Source organism: Helianthus annuus, chromosome 3 (genome assembly GCF_002127325.2).
Source record: "Helianthus annuus cultivar XRQ/B chromosome 3, HanXRQr2.0-SUNRISE, whole genome shotgun sequence".
NCBI lineage: Eukaryota > Viridiplantae > Streptophyta > Magnoliopsida > Asterales > Asteraceae > Helianthus > Helianthus annuus.
This window is the reverse complement of record NC_035435.2, coordinates 85,020,928-85,039,266: the sequence shown is the minus strand read 5'-3', so window position 1 is coordinate 85,039,266 and position 18,339 is coordinate 85,020,928. Positions and strand designations below refer to the sequence as shown.

General features: G+C 36.8%; 1 protein-coding gene and 2 long non-coding RNA genes across 4 annotated transcripts; all 3 read left to right on the top strand.

The window, feature by feature from the left end:
• Nucleotides 1–3,413: 3,413 nt before the first annotated feature.
• Nucleotides 3,414–6,433, top strand: LOC110917606. Of its 2 annotated transcripts, XR_002580686.2 has the most exons (3): nt 3,414–3,889; nt 5,004–5,551; nt 6,196–6,433. It is a non-coding gene; the product is annotated as an uncharacterized LOC110917606 (long non-coding RNA). The 2 variants fall into 2 exon arrangements; XR_004889091.1 differs by having other exon boundaries at nt 3,449–3,889; nt 5,004–6,433.
• A 3,071-nt stretch (nt 6,434–9,504) lies between these two features.
• On the top strand, nt 9,505–12,442 carry LOC110917637. Its single transcript, XR_004889090.1, has 2 exons — nt 9,505–9,896; nt 11,011–12,442. It is a non-coding gene; the product is annotated as an uncharacterized LOC110917637 (long non-coding RNA).
• A 1,199-nt stretch (nt 12,443–13,641) lies between these two features.
• On the top strand, nt 13,642–14,337 carry LOC110919302. Its single transcript, XM_022163574.1, has one exon. The coding sequence runs from the start codon at nt 13,642–13,644 to the stop codon at nt 14,335–14,337; it is 696 nt and encodes a 231-aa protein (XP_022019266.1).
• The last annotated feature ends 4,002 nt before the right edge of the window (nt 14,338–18,339 follow it).

Below are 18,339 nucleotides of genomic sequence, written 5' to 3'. Positions count from 1 at the left end.
GACCGCACGTGTTGTTAATAGCATTTTGAATTAACTACATTTTAGTCCTTCAACTTTTCTTTATTTTACATACTTAGAATTGTTAACTTTCAGTTAGTTATCACCTGATTGTTAAAGAAAAATTTGTTCAAAGTTAGGATGGTCTGTAAATGTTTCCTGAGTTAAGATTAATATCGCTCAATAGGTCAAAACTAAGATTATTAAAATCCAACTTCCTATTTAACTATTTTATGAGATTATTGGTTTTATGATGAGGTTGTAAATTTGTAATGTATTTACAATTTTTTGTGAAATGCTATAGCACGTACGATGTGTAGCATAACATGCATGTGATAATGTGTCCCTTCGTTTGTGAATATAATGGTATAAGTTGGACTTATAGTGTTTCTGACGTACTTATCATATAATGCTACTGCGTTTCAGAGTTACAGTATGCTACAAACGTACCTACGTCTTCAAGCTCCTTGGTTTTGCATTGGAGATAAGAGTATTAGTTATATCAATCTTTATAATTATAATTTCTTGACAAAACTTCTTGAATTATGACATTTCTGACATGATTGATGCTGTTCAAGACTCCTTTCCTTCAATTATCATTACACACCATTTGATGTGTCTTGTTTGTAGTGTTGTGGTTCAAAGTTTTTTAGGTTGCTGATGTAGCATCCCAAATGTTATTGTATTTATATAATAATAGCATTGCGAGCTAACTAAGAAAGATGTATGAAGTTCGAGATCTAACTCGTTTTAAACCTCCTTCAATAAGAAGAGGCTCGGGTTATTTAGGTGGTGTTTGTTTTTTTTAAAAAGATCTGCGCAGGCTCTTTTGTATGCGTTGCGCAAACATTGCCATTTGCAGACTGTTTGCTTTTCTGTAGACGTTTCATAAAAAACGTCTATGCGAGCTCTGGTCCACCTTTTCTTCTACAGATGTGGTCCGCAGATTGCAGAAATTTTACCTTTTAAAAACAAACTGCACCTTAGACTCCTATGAATTATCGTACGTGATATGATGATGAGAACTTTTTTGAATTACATGGCCATGTAGCTTAACAAAGAATTTTGTTCTTCAAGCTCTCCATACAGTTAATTCCAAAAAAATTGACTTAGGATGGCATTTTACAAATATTCATGGTATGACCATCCCTAATGGATGGGAATTGATTATAACCACAATTGAAATTAATTTGAATGAGAATCCAAGTGTAAACTTAAAAAATAATAGTTTTGGGAAAAATAATGATTTTGCCTAAAATTGACACAAAATGTCAATTTAGGTGTTTAAAAATGATCAATGATTTATTATACTTGAATAAGTATTCGTTTAATCGTTTTAGCATAAATATTGACATCGAAAGTGATCAAAGTTGTTCTCGTGAGGTGGGGTTGGGGTTGTAATTCAGTAAACAAGACCCAAATCCACTTTAGGTGTTTATACATGATCAAATTAACGTGTCTAGTTGATATTGGAAGTGATCAAACTTGTTACAATGTAAAATATTTAACAAAATCACAACTTTTTACAAAATAATAATAATAATAATAATAGTAATAATAATAATAAAATTAAAAACCAAACAAACAAATGGGTTTACAATATCAATCTCATATCACATGATTCATGTGACATGATATAAGGTGGTTGTTAGAAAACAAATAAAAAAAAACATAAATGGTGTTGAGGTATTTAAAATTTTCTTTCAACCAATAAAGAGTATAAGAAAATATGAGTAAGATAATGAAACAAACATAGCTCTCTAGAATTTCAAAAGTCGCCGGAGTTTAACGCTTGACCGTCACCGGTGGCTCGATGGAGAGGAGTTTCTTGGTTTAGCGATCGGGTTCGCTTAATATTTGGCTTGAACCTTATCCCTAAAGCGAGATATCGAATCTCCCATTCGCCGTCCGGGACTGGTCTTATCACAATAGTTAACAACATACCGGAATTCTCCGCTGGTGGCTCGACGAAGAGTTGGACATCGAGATAGTGTGGGAGGTTCGACCTGAGGAACATACTGGTTGTGACTCTAACGTTTACCTTACATCCTATCTTGGTTACCCAGCGATTTCATTCGCTGCCAGGTTGGTTCCGGGTAGGTTTCAGTTGCAAGCATGGGGAGGAGACAAAGAGGAGGCCAAGAGTCATGGCGATGGATGATCAAAGACAAGCCACCGGAAGATAGAGATAATACAACGGAAGAAGAGGATTGGGAGACGGTAAGAAAGAAGAAAGGTAAGGTAAGTGAAGATGCAGAACCAAGTACCACCATATTCTTAACAAATCTACCAGAAATGGTGCCGGAAAAAGATATTTGGATGGAAATAAGAAGGTACGGTTTCTTGTCGGACGTATACTTCCCCAGAAAAAGAGACTTAAAAGGAAAGAGATTTGTGTTTGCAAGATTCAAGAAGATTAGAGACATAAACAAGTTGGTACATGCTTTAAATAATGTATGGTTTGGTGATATAAGGATCAAAGCAAATGTTTCAAAGTTTAAAAGAGAGGATGATAAGGAGGAGGGGGTAATAGGAAGTCAAATGGTGGACAGTGGAGGAGGAGTACGGAGGATAGTGGAGGACCCAGTTTGTGGGGGGGGGGGGTTAGGTATGAGGAAAACAGTAGAAGGAATGAAGGACAAACTCAGCCGTTGATGCGAAAAAACCAAAAAGCTTGGAACAAAGATTGGTCTTATGCAGAAGCTGTGATAGGAAGGAAGAACACAGGTAGGAGAGAGACGATTACTCTGTCAAAACCATCATCAGCAGATATCATGGATTGGAATAAAAGGACGGTATGCATGGAGGCTAAAACTATACAAATCCTGTGTAGAGCTAAACAAATACCGAGTGAGTTAATCCCGGATACAATGGAGATAAGGTACCTAGGAGGGTTAAGCATACTGGTAACATTCGGTTCTCAAATGGTGACGACAGAATTCCTTACAAATTATAGAAAACAGTGGGGCGAATATTTCAATAATGGAAATATGTGGAAAGAAAACATGAATCAATATGAGAGAATAGCATGGGTAAGTGTCTTTGGGATTCCGGGAAGTCTAAGGTGCAAGAATAATCTAAATGCTATAGCAAGCTCAATTGGAAAAGTGGTGGAAGTGGGCGATATTAGTATTGAAGACGGAGATTTATCGTCGGCTCATATTGGCATCATTGTAAAAACAGGCCAACTGATTAACACTGAAGTGGATGTAGTATACAAAGAAGAAACATTTAAATGCTGGGTGTCAGAAGTATTAGGCAGCTGGTCACCAAAGTTTGTCAAAGATGAGTCGGTTTTTGTGAATCTACCTGAGTTTAGAATGGATGATGATGGTTATGATAACAGGGAAAATGTGTAACACCCCGAAAACGGGTTTGGTAATCATACTCCGTTAATACTAAAGGACGGGTAAATTGCCGTTAGTAGTAAAAATAACCCGGTAATTATTTGGATTTAAATAAGAAATCCTAATATTAAATACAAACGAATCAAAGTTTTAAGGAAATTGAGTCTATAAGAGCCCGAGTTAACGGGACTTAAAATAAAAACGGGTTATAACTCCCGGGACCCACCAAGTAACTAGGAATATTAACCTAGTTAGTTGGCGTCTCGACATAATAGAACAAATATGGCTAAAATAACCAAACTATATGATTAACAAAAGTGGAGGGGCCTATGTTGTTAAAATTGAAACTTATATTATTAGTTTTAATTAAAAACAAAACCAAACACCCCCATTTGGATGTCTGGTCGATCAAGAACAGGAGAGGGCGACCTCCCTCATCCTCAAAACCCTAAAATTCACTAAACCCACAAATTGAAGGCTCAATCCAAGTTGAAATCAAAATCTGAACATGGAATCGTGATTACCTCGTCAAAAGGAGTCATAAGGTATGTGAATTTCATGAGAAATCTCTAGTTGAATTTCTGGGTGATCTTAGAAAATTCGAAATTGATGGTTGCATGTTTGTTATATGGATAGAATAGGAACATAGTAGTGTCTAGGAGTAAACCCTAGACAAGTATATGTTGAAATCATGCTTAGCTCAAGTTTTTGTTGATACCAAATTCATGTATGAGATGTTTTTAGGGTTTTAATTGCAAAAGAATAGTGTTATGATGTCAAGAACAAGCTTAAACTGAAAGCTGAATTCAAACGATTCTTGATCAGAATTTACAGCCGATTTGTATTGGCTGTAACCTGGACAAAACCTGATAAAATCATGTGTTTCTTGAGTCTAAAATGTAATTCCAGGAAATATCTTTAAAACCCCACTGGAATCGCATTTTTTCGACGAAAATTGAGCGTTTTATGAATTTTCCCGTATCAAAGGTTCAAGCTGCGTTTTCTGGCAGAATTTGCAGCCCATTACGAATGTCATAACTCAATTTAGGAACTGAGTTATGATCTCAAATTTGTACTGTAGAAAGTGCTAAGTGATTAGAAAAATCGCCAATTGGAATTTCATCAATCGGATAAACGAGGAATTTTAAATGAATTTTTCCGTAAGCTGCAGTCAGAAGTGACGAATCTGATTGCAGCTTAGTTAATGAATTTTTACGAACTTTTGGTAAAGAGTTAGATCTTGAAATTTTAAGACAAGGTCTAACCCTCCGAGTGGTACACCACATAAAAAAATCATAATTTTTGAAGACTTTCAAACAGGTTAAACAGGTCAACAAAAACAGCCTATTTTCTGTGATACAAAACTTGATTGTTGATGTTATAAATTATGCCCACAATGTTCATATGTTGAAACTATGAATGAAACGCGTAATTTCCTAATTGATTCAATTAGGGGTGATACGTGATAATACGGAATCTAATCACAATGTAGATTTTAGTTAATTTCACGTATCATATGATTAGAGGTAGTTAACTAGTAGAAAGTTAAAATTAACCAATGACGAAGTCGAATAATGATTTCGACATAGAAAATACGTAAGGTGGAATAGTCGTATTAGTTAATGACTAATCTAACCACCTTGTGAATGATGATGTTAGTTTGACGCTAAACGAGCTAGGTGGAAGCTTGAGGACGAAGCGGGTCAAACAAATCAATAAGGAAAAGTAAGGCATAGTTTGGATGCGAGGTAAGTAAAGCTTACACCTTTATCGTAGGATATGTATTTATTTATAGATTATAAATACGACCAGGTTATATTCAAATTATGATTTTGACACGAAAAGATACGGGTCGGAACGTATCAAAAGACGAAAAACCATGTTTAATGGTAAAAATGGGTGAAATGGTAATTTGGTCATGGGATGACATAAATAAAAATGAGTTTTTGAATGGCTACTTTCTAAGTAAGCTTAAACGAATAAAAAGGGTAAAATGGTGATCTAGTCAAATATAAGCGCGAAATGTTTGGTCGTTTAGACCAAACGGGTCAAATGGTAATGTTGATACCATTTAACAATTAACGACTAATAAGTGTTTGTGGAGTTTTATGCACACAGGATAAATCGGCCTATGAATTAGCGATGCTATGAATTAGCGATTATTGAGACAAGGTATTAAAACGGGTCAATATGTTGATCCGAACCAGGTACGCATATTGTGGGTTATAGATGAGTATACAGTAGATTGTGCATAACCAAGGGGAAAGATTTAAACTTAAAAAGTTTAAATCTTCGAAATAGGTCAAAAGAATTATGCGCATAGATTGGGTACTAGCTGCGTAATTCATAAAATTTACAAACCCGAATTAAAGAGTTTGAGATAAACATGTTGATGTATGCTTAATGGTTAATTAGAAACAAGCTTGTGGTTTAAAAAACTCGAACAGGTCAAAAGTCTTTAAAAATGAATTTTAAAGCCAAGGGCTCGAAGCCTATTAATTTGTGAATTCAGATGTTAAGTTTGAAAGCTACCGTAAGTTAAGGTAGCCACCGTAACTTACGGTAGCGAATAAATTGTTACGGCAGTTTTCTACTGCCTTACGGCAGACCAGTTTTGCCCAGTGGCTACCGTAACTTACGGTGGCTACCGTAAGTTACGGTAGAGCCCAGTCACTTTTGCTGAATTTTGCATATCATAGTCAATCGAATCCGTTTGAGCATAGTTTCGATTACGGCACGCGACGGGTGTAAAACCTGCAAATCCTTGTTATTTTAATTGTTTGATACATGGGACTTGTATTAACTTGTAAATAAACTATCAAAACTAACTTTTTGTTGGTTTTGATTCTAGGTGAATGTTATATGCTTCCGCATGAAGATCAGGCCACAAGCAAGAACCGAACACACCTCTCAATGAAGCTTCCGCATTCGATCTAGTTTTCTTTTAATAAAAGTGGATTATGTAAACACTTTTAACGATGTTTTGGATGTTGTAAACATGTTTAAATACTTATGATGTAAAAGTTTTTGTTAAGTGGCATTTTTCATATAAAATGCTTACTTTAATGTTATGTAAATGTTAAAAATTATTATGGGTGTTACAAGTTGGTAATCAGAGCCCAAGGTTAAAAGAATAAAGTGTTCGGTTCGAGGCTTGATCGCAAATCCGGTAAGTACAAGTATGTTAATGGTTTAGCGTATTAAAGTGTTGTAAACAACACATAGGGTTATCGTGTAATACACGTTACCCTAATTAAAATGATTGATATAGTTGATGAAAATACGCGCGTTGACGCGTATAGTAGAAAAAGCCTTGTATTATAATACGGACGATTATTGAAGTTGATATTATTAACTCTTGTAAATGTTTTAGTTGAAGGACACTCGCATCTAAAGATAGCGGGAGTCTAACAAATTGCGGACTTGACGGGGGAACGGTCCAAAGTACGACAAGTAGAACATACTCACCAATGACCTAAATCACGTATCGATCGCGAACAAGGCTAATGGCAAGAGAAGCCCGTTAGGGCAAGCATTACCAGGTGCACATTTTAAATTTAATTGCACAAATAGTAATATGCAACAAATACGTAGATATTGAAAGTTGCATATGTAGATTAAAAACTTGGAAAAACCCGAATAGAAAAATCTATCCGGGATATTGTTTCCAAGAGAAATAAATAGAGGTATTACTTACATGGGGCGTGATGTGAAAGTTATAAAAGGGCCATGTATGTCATGTGTTGATCGCCTACTATGGCCAAGTAGGTAGTGAACACATGATACCATGAACTTATTATGATGGACACACTTACACCCGATGTAGTAAGGATGGGGTGAGTGGGACAAATTAAAAAGTACCCAAATGAATCAGATAAGCAAAATATTTGATAATAATGTAAACGCACAGCCGAGTGACGGAAGCGTATTACATTAGGATAATGAGCCCGAGTGAAGGGACATAGAAACATGTAAAATGATTTAGACATGAATTGGGAGGGAGTGTACTTACACTCGAACCCAGAAAACGTAAACATGTAAAATGATTTAGACATGAATTGGGAGGGAGTGTACTTACACTCGAACCCAGAAAACGTAAACATGTAAAATGATTTAGACATGAATTGGGAGGGAGTGTACTTACACTCGAACCCAGAAAACGTAAACATGTAAAATGATTTAGACATGAATTGGGAGGGAGTGTACTTACACTCGAACCCAGAAAACGTAAACATGTAAAATGATTTAGACATGTATTGGGAGGGAGTGTACTTACACTCGAACCCGGAAAACGTAAACATGTAAAGTGATTTAGACATGTATTGGGAGGGAGTGTACTTACACTCGAACCCGGAAAACGCAAACATGTAAAGTGATTTAGACAAGTATTGGGAGGGAGTGTACTTACACTCGAACCCGGAAAATACAAATATGTCCCTTTACGGGTCGTTTTGTAAAACTTCAAACTTAAAGACAAAGTCAGAAAAAAAATGAAGCGAGGTCTTAATGCATACTGGGAGGGTTGCAATAATAACGACTTCGGTAAAACAACCGGTTAATGGGTAAGAATTAAACACATGCGTAAACCAAGAAACGTGAACGCGGGTTAAAAATTCAAAGGACTTAGATTATGAATTATGACCATAAATTTCGTAAAAGAAATTTTGAATAAATATGTTCAACTATTTTAAAGTTGAACGGGTCGAATATAATATTATGCCGGACGACATGAGTAAACGCAAGCAGAATAGTGGTAGCGTTAAAAACAAAAGAATAATGAGCCCGGTAATGGGACATAATCAAATATGAATGTATGTAAACTGGAAAAATGGTGAGCATAAAATAAACCGACGCATAAGCGACGTGAGAAGTCATAAAGTCGGAAAATTTGTTCGAAAAGAAACAAATGTAGCCTTAGACTAAGGTCAAGGTCAAAGAAAATACCAAGGCGAAAATAAATGATTTTAAACAAAAACAGGATGCCTTGACACCAAACATGTATTTTAAGAATGACATGAGTAAGGAATGATCTACGGGATCAACCTAACCTTTGGGGTTATAAATAATGGAAAGGTCTACGAGACTAAAACAACCCACGGGTCATGACTAGAAAGAAACAGATTATAAGGACCCCACCTTAAAGAGGTGAAAGTCTAATAAAATAGCCTATAAGGCAAAGTGATAAAACCTACGGGTTAATTAGACAAAGCGAAGAAATAAATTGAGGATCCCCGCATAAAACAAAGACTGTAAAACAATGAATTTTGGACTGTCGATATCCCGGTATGGATAATTGACAAAAGTTAAAAAGAAGATACTAAAACTAAAACTTCAGTTTTGATAAGAAATAACGTTCTTACAAATATAAATTCTAATAAGAGATACAAGTCTTGACACTAATAGGCGCAAGACGATATATTCGAAAAGAGATCTTTTCGAAAAAAATGAAAGGTTGATATAAATCAAACATGATGTGACACGATCACGGGCAAGAAAGGCAATGTGAAGTAGAATCACATTATAACCAAGCGAGCGGTAAAAAGTAACTGGACTAATAAGTCTAGTTAATGAGACCGGTTAAGGTCAGCAATTCAAATCAAGAAATTTGGTTTGCTCGTAAGCGGTAGATTTGGTATAATTGAACCTAATAAATAAATTTGAAAACAAAAGAATTTGTTGCTAAAAGTGAAAGATTTCACTAAAGACCATAAACGGGTCAAAGTAACGGATTCATAAAGAATTCGATAGTATACGAAAGCGATGGATATCGCTAAGTTAACTAAACTAGTGGAAATAAAGAGATTACGTTATTTCAAGTTGCACTATGTCTTATGAGATACGTAGATAATTAGTGACCAAAAATATGTTACCATACTTATCTGGTAGTAATAACAATTGGTTAAAAGTGTAAGTAATGTTTAAAAGATTTCTCGGGTCAAATACATTGAGTTTAAACTCGATGAATTATGTAAGAAAAGGTTTCGAGGACGAAACCTCTCTAAGGGGGGTAGACTTGTAACACCCCGAAAACGGGTTTGGTAATCATACTCCGTTAATACTAAAGGACGGGTAAATTGCCGTTAGTAGTAAAAATAACCCGGTAATTATTTGGATTTAAATAAGAAATCCTAATATTAAATACAAACGAATCAAAGTTTTAAGGAAATTGAGTTTATAAGAGCCCGAGTTAACGGGACTTAAAATAAAAACGGGTTATAACTCCCGGGACCCACCAAGTAACTAGGAATATTAACCTAGTTAGTTGGCGTCTCGACATAATAGAACAAATATGGCTAAAATAACCAAACTATATGATTAACAAAAGTGGAGGGGCCTATGTTGTTAAAATTGAAACTTATATTATTAGTTTTAATTAAAAACAAAACCAAACACCCCCATTTGGATGTCTGGTCGATCAAGAACAGGAGAGGGCGACCTCCCTCATCCTCAAAACCCTAAAATTCACTAAACCCACAAATTGAAGGCTCAATCCAAGTTGAAATCAAAATCTGAACATGGAATCGTGATTACCTCGTCAAAAGGAGTCATAAGGTATGTGAATTTCATGAGAAATCTCTAGTTGAATTTCTGGGTGATCTTAGAAAATTCGAAATTGATGGTTGCATGTTTGTTATATGGATAGAATAGGAACATAGTAGTGTCTAGGAGTAAACCCTAGACAAGTATATGTTGAAATCATGCTTAGCTCAAGTTTTTGTTGATACCAAATTCATGTATGAGATGTTTTTAGGGTTTTAATTGCAAAAGAATAGTGTTATGATGTCAAGAACAAGCTTAAACTGAAAGCTGAATTCAAACGATTCTTGATCAGAATTTACAGCCGATTTGTATTGGCTGTAACCTGGACAAAACCTGATAAAATCATGTGTTTCTTGAGTCTAAAATGTAATTCCAGGAAATATCTTTAAAACCCCACTGGAATCGCATTTTTTCGACGAAAATTGAGCGTTTTATGAATTTTCCCGTATCAAAGGTTCAAGCTGCGTTTTCTGGCAGAATTTGCAGCCCATTACGAATGTCATAACTCAATTTAGGAATTGAGTTATGATCTCAAATTTGTACTGTAGAAAGTGCTAAGTGATTAGAAAAATCGCCAATTGGAATTTCATCAATCGGATAAACGAGGAATTTTAAATGAATTTTTCCGTAAGCTGCAGTCAGAAGTGACGAATCTGATTGCAGCTTAGTTAATGAATTTTTACGAACTTTTGGTAAAGAGTTAGATCTTGAAATTTTAAGACAAGGTCTAACCCTCCGAGTGGTACACCACATAAAAAAATCATAATTTTTGAAGACTTTCAAACAGGTTAAACAGGTCAACAAAAACAGCCTATTTTCTGTGATACAAAACTTGATTGTTGATGTTATAAATTATGCCCACAATGTTCATATGTTGAAACTATGAATGAAACGCGTAATTTCCTAATTGATTCAATTAGGGGTGATACGTGATAATACGGAATCTAATCACAATGTAGATTTTAGTTAATTTCACGTATCATATGATTAGAGGTAGTTAACTAGTAGAAAGTTAAAATTAACCAATGACGAAGTCGAATAATGATTTCGACATAGAAAATACGTAAGGTGGAATAGTCGTATTAGTTAATGACTAATCTAACCACCTTGTGAATGATGATGTTAGTTTGACGCTAAACGAGCTAGGTGGAAGCTTGAGGACGAAGCGGGTCAAACAAATCAATAAGGAAAAGTAAGGCATAGTTTGGATGCGAGGTAAGTAAAGCTTACACCTTTATCGTAGGATATGTATTTATTTATAGATTATAAATACGACCAGGTTATATTCAAATTATGATTTTGACACGAAAAGATACGGGTCGGAACGTATCAAAAGACGAAAAACCATGTTTAATGGTAAAAATGGGTGAAATGGTAATTTGGTCATGGGATGACATAAATAAAAATGAGTTTTTGAATGGCTACTTTCTAAGTAAGCTTAAACGAATAAAAAGGGTAAAATGGTGATCTAGTCAAATATAAGCGCGAAATGTTTGGTCGTTTAGACCAAACGGGTCAAATGGTAATGTTGATACCATTTAACAATTAACGACTAATAAGTGTTTGTGGAGTTTTATGCACACAGGATAAATCGGCCTATGAATTAGCGATGCTATGAATTAGCGATTATTGAGACAAGGTATTAAAACGGGTCAATATGTTGATCCGAACCAGGTACGCATATTGTGGGTTATAGATGAGTATACAGTAGATTGTGCATAACCAAGGGGAAAGATTTAAACTTAAAAAGTTTAAATCTTCGAAATAGGTCAAAAGAATTATGCGCATAGATTGGGTACTAGCTGCGTAATTCATAAAATTTACAAACCCGAATTAAAGAGTTTGAGATAAACATGTTGATGTATGCTTAATGGTTAATTAGAAACAAGCTTGTGGTTTAAAAAACTCGAACAGGTCAAAAGTCTTTAAAAATGAATTTTAAAGCCAAGGGCTCGAAGCCTATTAATTTGTGAATTCAGATGTTAAGTTTGAAAGCTACCGTAAGTTAAGGTAGCCACCGTAACTTACGGTAGCGAATAAATTGTTACGGCAGTTTTCTACTGCCTTACGGCAGACCAGTTTTGCCCAGTGGCTACCGTAACTTACGGTGGCTACCGTAAGTTACGGTAGAGCCCAGTCACTTTTGCTGAATTTTGCATATCATAGTCAATCGAATCCGTTTTTGAGCATAGTTTCGATTACGGCACGCGACGGGTGTAAAACCTGCAAATCCTTGTTATTTTAATTGTTTGATACATGGGACTTGTATTAACTTGTAAATAAACTATCAAAACTAACTTTTTGTTGGTTTTGATTCTAGATGAATGTTATATGCTTCCGCATGAAGATCAGGCCACAAGCAAGAACCGAACACACCTCTCAATGAAGCTTCCGCATTCGATCTAGTTTTCTTTTAATAAAAGTGGATTATGTAAACACTTTTAACGATGTTTTGGATGTTGTAAACATGTTTAAATACTTATGATGTAAAAGTTTTTGTTAAGTGGCATTTTTCATATAAAATGCTTACTTTAATGTTATGTAAATGTTAAAAATTATTATGGGTGTTACAAAATGTGTATGGGGAAAATAACGAGGAAAATGAAAGCAATATGGGTGATGAAAATAGTCCGGAGAATGGTAATGAGGATAATACCTCGGTGATTGGAGAAGTAGAGGGTATGCCGGCCGTCGGAGATGAAGATGCTAGGCCGGAGGATGGTCATGACAGAACAGGAAACTTAGCCGGAATGGAAAACCATGAGACAAACGAGGAGGATGAAACATTTAATGCAGGCAATAAATTTGGAGGAAACTGGAGAGAGGTTTTCGCAGACTGCATAAGAACCGAAGAGACAATTGGTGTTCAGAGTCCAAGGAATATTAAGGAATATTACTGACAGAAATAATGTTTTTGGTACAGGCGGGAATAACTGGGAAACTAATTTCCAGACTGGAAGTAAGAAAAATGACGGGTTAGAAAATAACGGGTCGGTAGGGGAAATAGGCCCAATTAAAAGGGTGCATCAGAGAGATAAAGGTGGAGCAAAAAGCGATAGTGGGCCAGATGATGATCCATTCAATCTGAAAGAGTTGATTTGGGCTACTAGTAAAAGAAATATTACAAAGAAGAGGAAAAAGAGGGCATCAAAATGTGCCTATACCAATCCGGAGAAACATAAAAGACCACGGACAGATAAAGAATCAACAACCAATGTTCAGCTGACAAATGATACTTTGATTGATCCTATAGATAGAACTTTCGATCTGAATGAAGAGCCAGTGGTTGAACCACAGGAGGAAATAGATGAAACAATGCAAATGGGCAAAAAGATAGGAGTAAGGATCTCTGGGTACCGGTCAGAAATCACCAGGATCATCCGAGAGGAATTGGAGTCGAACGAAGAACCATGAATTTTTTATCAATAAACATCAGAGGTACTGGGGGAATAGAGAAACCAGCTTGGATTAGTAGATTGGTAAAAGAAAACAAGTCATCTTTCTTATGTTTACAAGAAACTCAAGTCTCGAATATAGATGAAGTGACGGTCGGAAGATTTTGGGGCCAGGTTGAGATGGAATGGGAATCAATAGATGCTATGGGAAGATCGGGAGGCATAGTCTCGGCATGGGATCCGAGAATTTTCTCCAGAGCTAGTGTGTGACAAGGAGCGAGTCTTTTTTACTTATCTCTGGACGAATAGCAGGTACTGAGATAAATCTTAATATAGCTAATATCTACGCTCCGTGCGAGCCAATGCGAAGAAGAAATTTATGGGAGGAACTAAAAAGCATCAAAGAACAGAAAGAAGGACTATGGATCATGATGGGAGATTTCAACGAAGTGAGAGAAGAGGGAGATAGAATGATTTCGAGATTTGATAACCATAATGCAATGATTTTTAACACGTTTATAGCAGAATCAGGGTTGTTAGAATATCAAATGGGGGGCTACAAGTTCACATATATGCCGGAAGATGGATCCAGCCCAAGCAAAATAGACAGGGTTTTAGTCTGTAACGAGTTTATGAACATATGGCCAATGGCGAAATTCGAAGCACTAGCAAGGAACCTATCGGATCACAGCCCTATTTCGCTGGTTTGTTCGTCACCAGACTTTGGTCCTATTCCTTTTAGATTCTATAATAGTTGGCTGGAATTAAATGGAATTGAAGAAGTGGTACACAAAGTTTTGGGTGAACATGGAGACGGGTCAAGCTCGGTAAAAGAAGTGGCGGGTATATTGAAAAAACTTAAAGGTGACATAAAGCAATGGATAAGTGAGACAAAGAGAAAACAGGAGAAAGAGCTAAATGAGAACAAGAAAGCTGTAGAAGATATCGAAAAAATGGCAGAAACCCGAAGCCTCACAAGAATGGAAAAGGAGAAAAGAATACAAAGCAAATGGAAAATAAAGAAGTATGAGAAAAGGAGGCTGGAAGACTTAAAATAGAAAGCAAAGATGAGGTGGGCGAAATTAGGTGATGAGAATTCGAAGTTCTTTCACGGAATAATAAATTGTCGAAAAGCGAAGAATCGAATAAATGCAATAAAAATAAATGGGTGTATGGAAACGGAACCGAAGCTAATCAAGGAATCTATCTTACAAAGCTTCAAGACTCGATTCACAGAACCTGTGAACAAAAGGCCTACCCCTGATGGTAGAGGTTTCTGCAAATATCAAAAGAACAGGCAAACAAGCTGGTAGTTGAGTTCTCAAAAGAAGAGATTAAGAATGTTGTCTGGGCCTGCGGTAGCGACAGGGCCCCTGGGCCTGATGGATTCACTTTCAAATTCGTTAAAAAGTTCTGGGATCAACTGGAGAAGCACTTTGTGGGAGCACTTAAGGAATTCCATGAGAAAGCACGTATTGAAAGAGGTTGCAATCCTTCTTTTGTAGCACTTATCCCAAAGACGAGGGACCCTAAAGACGTAACCGAATATCAACCCATCTCACTGATTGGAGTATTATACAAAGTAATAGCTAAAGTATTAGCGACTAGAATAAAAAAGGTAATAAGCTCAGTAGTGCCCCGGTACAGACGGCTTTTGTGGAAGGTAGATCCATCTTTGACGGTTCTGTTATAGCAAGCGAGGTTATATCTTGGGCTAAGAAAAACAAGAAAAAAAATTTTGTTTTCAAGGTAGACTTTGAAAAAGCATATGATTCAATAACTTGGAAGTTTCTCTTGGCGAATCTAAAAGCGATGAAATTCCCGTTTTTATGGAGGAAGTGGATTGGTGCATGTCTAAAATCGAGCTGGGCTTCTGTATTAGTAAACAGATCTCCAACGTCAGAATATAAACTACAAAGAGGATTAAGACAAGGTGATCCCCTATCACCTTTTTTATTTATTCTAGCAATGGAAGCATTAGATGTTATCCTGGCTAGGGCGGGGGAAAGAGGAGCGTTCAAAGGAATAAAACTACCAAACGAAGGCCCGTGCATATCCCATTTAAGTTATGCGGATGATGTAATTTTCATGGGAGAATGGTTTGAGGAAAATATACTAAATTTGAATAGAATCCTGAGATGCTTTTACGCATGCTCGGGATTAAAAGTCAATTTACATAAATCAAAGCTTTACGGAGTGGGTGTAGATGAGGAGGAAATCGAAAGTATGGCAGCCAAATTAAACTATAGGAAAGGTGAAATGCCGTTCCGGTTCCTTGGTTTAACCATAGGAGCAAACATGAAACGGGTAAAGTTCTGGAAACCAGTTGTGGATAGTTGATGTGCGTAAAATGCAACATATAAATTACATCAAATGAGGCATAAAACTAACCCTTTTTAAGTACTAATGTTGGAAAAGTGTGTTTTTGTCTTCCTTTTGTATTTTCAGGATTAAATGAGCTCAAATTAACAAAAGAAGCAAAAAGGCAGCTAAATCTAACATAAATACAAGAAAAGGAACAAAAGTGGATTGCCCGGCCCCTCGACAGCATCTTCCCAAGCAAAACAGAGAAGGCAGAAGACTGAACACGCCCCGTGCTCAGCGAGCACGGGGCCGTGCCCAAGAAGCAGCAGAAAAGACAAACCTGTAGAAGCTTCTATTGCTCACCACGGGGGCGTGCCCAGTGAACACGGGGGCGTGCCCAAAGTACTGCAGACGCATTAATTGTAATTGTGAATTACAATTAATGAGGAGAGATAGTGTCAGACAGGCACGGGGCCGTGCCCAGGTCTCTGTTCAGCCTATAAATAGGAGTACTTGGTTTCATAGCAACTCATCCCTTGGCACACCACTTCTCTCACACTTCATCCACCACCCACCACCATCACAACACCATCATCCACCACCATCATCCATTGTCCATCATAGAGTGTGTGAGTCGTCTCGGATCCAAGATTGATCGTAAGAGTTCTTGACAATCAAGGCCATGTTTGCCTAAGTCTCTTACTCACTTGGTGAAGACAAGTGTTTAGTATAATACTTTTTATTTTTAATCTTTTGCACTTTTTATTTGGTTTTGTATTAATGACTTTAATAACTAGTTGCTTATGTTGAAGGTGACTTTTCCTTATCGTTTGTCTGTGGTGTCTTGGCATTATTTTACTGTCTATATAAAATAAAAGATTTTCACCATTCATATCTCCACGGTCTATATGGAGGTATGTTAGCTACCTGGTCGGGGGTTAAGGGAACAGTTTGGTAAGGGTCTTCCCCTTGTTCAGCGTTTAGAGGTCCTGCAAGGGACCTGGGTCAAATTTAGTAGGATCTCCTTCAATACCCAAAGGTATTGGATGGCGGGGATCCAAACTCTTTGACCCCCTTATAAGTTAACTACTATTAATACTATAACACGGCTATTTAGGACTGTATCCCTGCTGACTCAGACTACTTAGTCGACGGTAACGTCACCTCCAAAAGAGGGGCCTACCATAATTTGCATTAATAACTTAATTCATTATCTTTCAATAATCCGACCCTTTAGGATTGTATCCTTGCTGACTCAAACTACTGGGTTGAGGGTAACGTCGCCTTCAAAAGAGGGGCCTACTACAATAACTAAGATAATCTCTTAAACAAGTGCAAAAGTGCGAAAATAATCAAATGTTATACTAATACACGAGTCGGATCCAAGTGATTCATCTTGTCTATCTGTTTTTATTTTTATTTTATTTTTCAGCATTTAGTTAGTTTTATTTTCTTAGTTTAAAATCTTTGTCTAACATTTTGATTTGATTAGACGTTGAGGATAAACTGGTACTAAAAGCTCTTGTGTCCTTGGACGACCTCGGTATCTTACCAACACTATACTACGTCCACGATGGGTGCAGTTGCCCATATGTGTGTTTAGTGTTAGTAAATATCGTGTTTTATAAATTTAAAACTTGGCTAAAAGTGTAAAAAGGGCTTAAAACATATACAAAAAATATATAACACCTTGCACACATCAAGTTTTTGGCGCCGTTACCGGGGACACAAGGATTTTAAGAAAGTTAGGAATCAACGGCCTAATCATTTTTTTATCTTCTTTTTAATTTTTTAGGATTTTCTTAGTTTTTCAGCTTCTGCAGAGCTCAGCACGGGCAGTGCCTGCTGAACACGCCCCCGTGCTCAATCATTGGAACTGGCAATCTTGTTTTAAGTCAGACAGTAAGCTGAACACGGGGCCATGCTCACTCAACACGCCCCCATGCCCAAGATTCAGTTACTGAAAACAGAACCATTAGATCCCGGCGGTTGGTAATTTCTGACACAAACATGAGTGATGGTAATTCTTTTTACTTTCGGCACTCTTATGGTATGTGGTGTCAATTATGTGAAGGCAAACATAAAGAATTAGAATGTTACTTTCTAAATTATAAGCCCCACTATATAGACCCACCATCTCCCTATAACCTTAAGAGGGGCGAAAGTAAAAATAATCACTATCTCTCCCTCGAATGCGCCCAGCTAGATATTCTAGGAGAAATGCTCCTTGACGAGTTATTTCAACTAGAAAATCTAATTTTAAATTGGTTACAAGAGCTTAGGAAGGATTTCATTAATCCATCCCAAGACGACGACCATGAAGAAATGTTGGGATCGCATTCCAACAACCTCGTTGCTCCCAAAAGTACCTTCAGTTCTAGCGAAGACTTGGAAGATAGTCGTCCCTGTGCCGATTGTGCCATGAAGGACTCTCCATCGACTTCGTTCGGTGCATACATAGACCTGAGCGATTCGGCATATACCTTCTTTAACGAGAGCCCGGGAAAGGGTTGGACTTGTCCACCTAGAATAAAAATAGGAATTACCCTCACCGACAACCTCTTGCGTTCTCGCCTTAGTCTAGGACAATTAAGGTATCTTAGGCACTTTGGGGTTGTTCCAACCAGTAAAGAACCACCTGATACAATTAAGTTCCTTAAAAAATAGACAAACTTCATAATTAACCTCTCGACACGGGGCCGTGTCCAGCCAACACGCCCCCGTGCCCACCAAAAGATTCCCTTCTGACCTTTACG

Excerpts from the sequence above, each read along its gene's own strand:
- LOC110919302 (XM_022163574.1), top strand. The coding sequence starts at position 13,642 with ATGCGAAGAAGAAATTTATGGGAGGAACTAAAAAGCATCAAAGAACAG.